Below are 3,750 nucleotides of genomic sequence, written 5' to 3' on the forward strand. Positions count from 1 at the left end.
ACATGTTGTGTTTCGAGGGTTGAAGGCGCCTCTTGTCCCCATCCCACGGAGGTTAGGAGACAAGTCTACATGTGAGTCCTAGGTGGTAGTACCACAGCTCTGGAGAGTTAGAGATGCATGCCCAATTTTTTTATCATTGATTTTGGTTTGGCATAGGCCAAGACCTGGGACCATAGATCTATTCTTCCAACCACTGCACTGCAGGGTTGAATCGCTCGAGAAAGACTCAGTTAAGTCATAGGAGGGCAATAAAAAATATATAGAATAATGAATACTCCTATAGTTGTTTCTAGACATCTATACACTCCTTTGTACCAGATGGGTTTAAATAACAAGAGAAACAATTAATTAGATTTTTAGGATAAGTGCTTCCATATGCATACTTATATTGTGAATATGTAAAGATTTTTAACTTTTCATGATTATTGCATATGAATTTTGTCACATATGAATAAAAAAGACATGTTTATGATTGGTCACGTAATTTGACCTGTTGTTATAAGCCAAGGGCTTGGTTGATGCACGTGAGGTGCTTGTGTGTGTGAGGCACACAAGATGGGTCAAGATAGGATATGTTCCATTATGATATTTGAATTGCAAAGTGCATAAATATTTTGATAGATGTCAAGTGAGTATGTATTTGAAATAATGCATGCCTTAGTCATAAGTTGGACATGAGCATGTTTTCTCTTGAGCATAAAGAAAGTGAATGCTAATATTGCATGATAGATTATATTTTGGCTTCACTTTGGATTATGCTATAAATTATTTTTTCATTCATTTATGCAAATGATTATCATGTATATGAATGAATATGTAATTATGAATGTCATGAAATGAATGATGGTATATGTGATTGAATATCATGTTCTTATTATGATGTGGATTCCCTTTACTCTCATTTATAAAATGATGGGAATTACACTTTATTACATTATTTTATCTTGAATTGCATTCTTTACGTTTAGTTTTGGTTTTCTATAGGTATATGGTTGATGCCCTACAATATTTACAGATAGGCTTGTAGAGGATTGAAGCAAAGTGTCGGTTGCTGCGTGGTTGAAGGCTTCACTCTTTCTTAGTATGATTCATGGAGGGATCAGGCAAAAGTTTGATAAAGTTAAAAACTTGTGTAGATTTTATTTTTTTTCTGAATCCTTACATTTAAAAAAGTGTAATACTTTGAAATAAGAACATTTTTAAATTTTGTCATTTCATTCATGTTATGTACTTGCATATGGTTTAGAACTTCAAATTTTTACATAACTCTTCAATTATCTTAAATCTTGATACATTTTGTCTTCTGTATTTCTTTTTTCTCATGGGAGAAGTCCTTAGAGTAATAATCTCATTCAAGTTGTGTCTATGAATGATTCTATACTGGATTTGATACTGGGAGGCTAATATATACTTGTACTTGTAGTTAGATGAGTCGTCTAGAATTTGAAACGGTTGGAATATGGCTATAGATGAACTTATTAGCATATTACTTTTGAAAATCATGTGAATTGTTTATATAAATAAAAAACTTTAAATTTTTCTCAAAAATTGGGGTTTGAGAAAGTTTTAAAAGGTTAGATTTTTTAAGGACGTTATAGTAATAGTACTTGATAAGTCTCAAAGATGGCATTTCTGCATGCTTAAAGGCATAATTCAAAATATTGATCCATCAACTAGAACCAAATTTCTTTGGCTTCTACACAACATTTTTGACGCCAGAGTGAGACTGAGACACTATCCGATCTATAAGGTTTATTCAAATCCATTTTTATTATGTGTTTTTTTAGTTATTTTGTTGGATATCAGTTTTTAGATCATAGTTGAGTTTCAGATCTATCTCAAATCCTTATTAGGATTAGGGTTTCTCTTTTATTTGCTACAAATATTCATTGCACGGAAGGAAGAGAAGAGAGGAGGTAGATGATAAATTATCAATGAATTTCAGTTATTTTTTTTTATTTTTCCTAGTTTCATAGCTGCGTTAAGGTACCGTTTTTGCAAAGTTCAAGAGCAATCCTCCTGCCTACAGCATCAATATTGTAGCCACGTGCTTCCTCATTATTGTAATGATGAAAGACTGTTGAGGGTGCGTTTAGCCATCTAATAATTATGATCAGGTTCACAAGAATCACAACTTGTAGGGGATCAGGCCCCTCCTTAAATGGTGGCGTGCCTAGAAATTAGAAATTCTAAAAGTAGAGGCTCCAAATTTCAAGATGTTGGACCTTGTTTTTTGGGCAAGTAAATGGTCTAGGTGCTGCCCATGTTTCTATTTCTGCGTGATGCATCTTATTCAATTGATTTTAATATTAGTGGTATGCATGTTAGACAGAAATGGAATCCAACCAAGTTTCCATTATTTCATACTGGCATCTATATAAACTGGGGAATATTTCAAGTTGACAAAACAAGAAGCTGGTTTTGGAGATGAGGCAACTACTTTATACGTGGCAGATGTGAGCTGGTAGGACTTGTTTTTCAAGGATAACATTTCGGAATATTAAGCAATGTTTGTATGTGTGCATGTTACTATCATCATCATCATCATGGACATCACCATCATCTACAATACCCATAATCACAAGGGAGAGGTGTCTCTTTTGTGATGCAAAACTCGCGTAGGTACATCATGCAAAAGTCACCTGATACTGTGTGAGAGAAACTTATAAATAAAGGGCCCAAGAAAGGTGGTGTATCCACGACCTAGAGATCCAATGGCTACACTGAGAAGCCACAGCTCCAAGTCACCTGTCTTCGGTTCTGCCGTCCTTGTTTTGGCTATTTGGCTGCTGGTGCCACAAGCAGTCCGCTCCCAGAGCTGCTCTGCCAAGCTTACCAACTTAACCACATGTGCACCATTTGTTGTACCCGGCGCACCTCTCAACGAACCCAACACCCACTGCTGTTCAGCTCTCAGTAACATGGACCATGATTGCCTCTGTAGTACCCTTCTCATTGTAGCCCGCATGCCAAACCAGTGCGGCCTTCCTGCTATATCATGTCTGGGTAAGAAGACACACACACACACACACACACACATTCTTAGCTAAGCAAACACAGACAGGCAGGTCAAGCAGGTTCGACCCTGGATCAGATAAAGCCTGCTGCAATAATGAGCAGCGTGGTTGTCGTGATTGTATCAGTGACCATTTTACCAATGACTGGAACATAATTCAATTGGTTTTTTGCATATTCATGTTGATGTTCAAACGACATTTACCATGAGAGTGGACCCATTACCAACGGTTAAAATAATGAGCAACCTGGGTCCAGCACCATGCTGATGTTGAAACCATAAAGTTTCATGAGCACAGATGATCTCTGAGATGGATGGAGCTTACGGAGTTCCTGCATAGTTTTATAATGCTGATAGAGCACGGTTTATGCACTCGTGTAGCAGTACATGATGGCATATGCCGTATACAAACAAGCCCCTAAAATGATACACTACCATGTTGAAGGTGTCACTTAAGGTACCATGTATATTTTGTTAAAATTTAAAGACACCTTTGTAAGACGGTAGGATGGCAGAGCTGGATTGATTTTTAGAATACACATCTATTTCCCTAACCATTGCTCATTGACGGTCACATTTTTCTCTCCCATCTCCCCTCAGCATGAAATCGCTAATTTCTGCCCCTTGTTCTTTGCAGGACTTTGAGAAAGATGGAAGAGTCACCTTCAACAACTCAGAGAAATTGGGTTTTCTCCAGTTATCTTGTTTTTCCTTAAGATGGTAGTTATGTGATA

General features: G+C 36.7%; 1 protein-coding gene across 1 annotated transcript; it reads left to right on the forward strand.

Annotated features, from left to right (window-relative positions):
* Positions 1-2,612: 2,612 nt before the first annotated feature.
* On the forward strand, positions 2,613-3,325 carry LOC149833041 (protein LIM1-like). The gene is made up of 2 exons (XM_090013357.1): positions 2,613-3,006; positions 3,315-3,325. Exons 1-2 carry the CDS (start codon positions 2,715-2,717, stop codon positions 3,323-3,325), a joined length of 303 nt encoding a protein of 100 aa, XP_089869483.1. The 5' UTR covers positions 2,613-2,714.
* Positions 3,326-3,750: the final 425 nt, after the last annotated feature.

The sequence above is a fragment of the Nuphar pumila genome, chromosome 7 (assembly GCF_984573655.1).
Source record: "Nuphar pumila chromosome 7, dmNupPumi1.hap1.1, whole genome shotgun sequence".
NCBI lineage: Eukaryota > Viridiplantae > Streptophyta > Magnoliopsida > Nymphaeales > Nymphaeaceae > Nuphar > Nuphar pumila.

Excerpts from the sequence above, each read along its gene's own strand:
- LOC149833041 (XM_090013357.1), top strand. The coding sequence starts at position 2,715 with ATGGCTACACTGAGAAGCCACAGCTCCAAGTCACCTGTCTTCGGTTCT.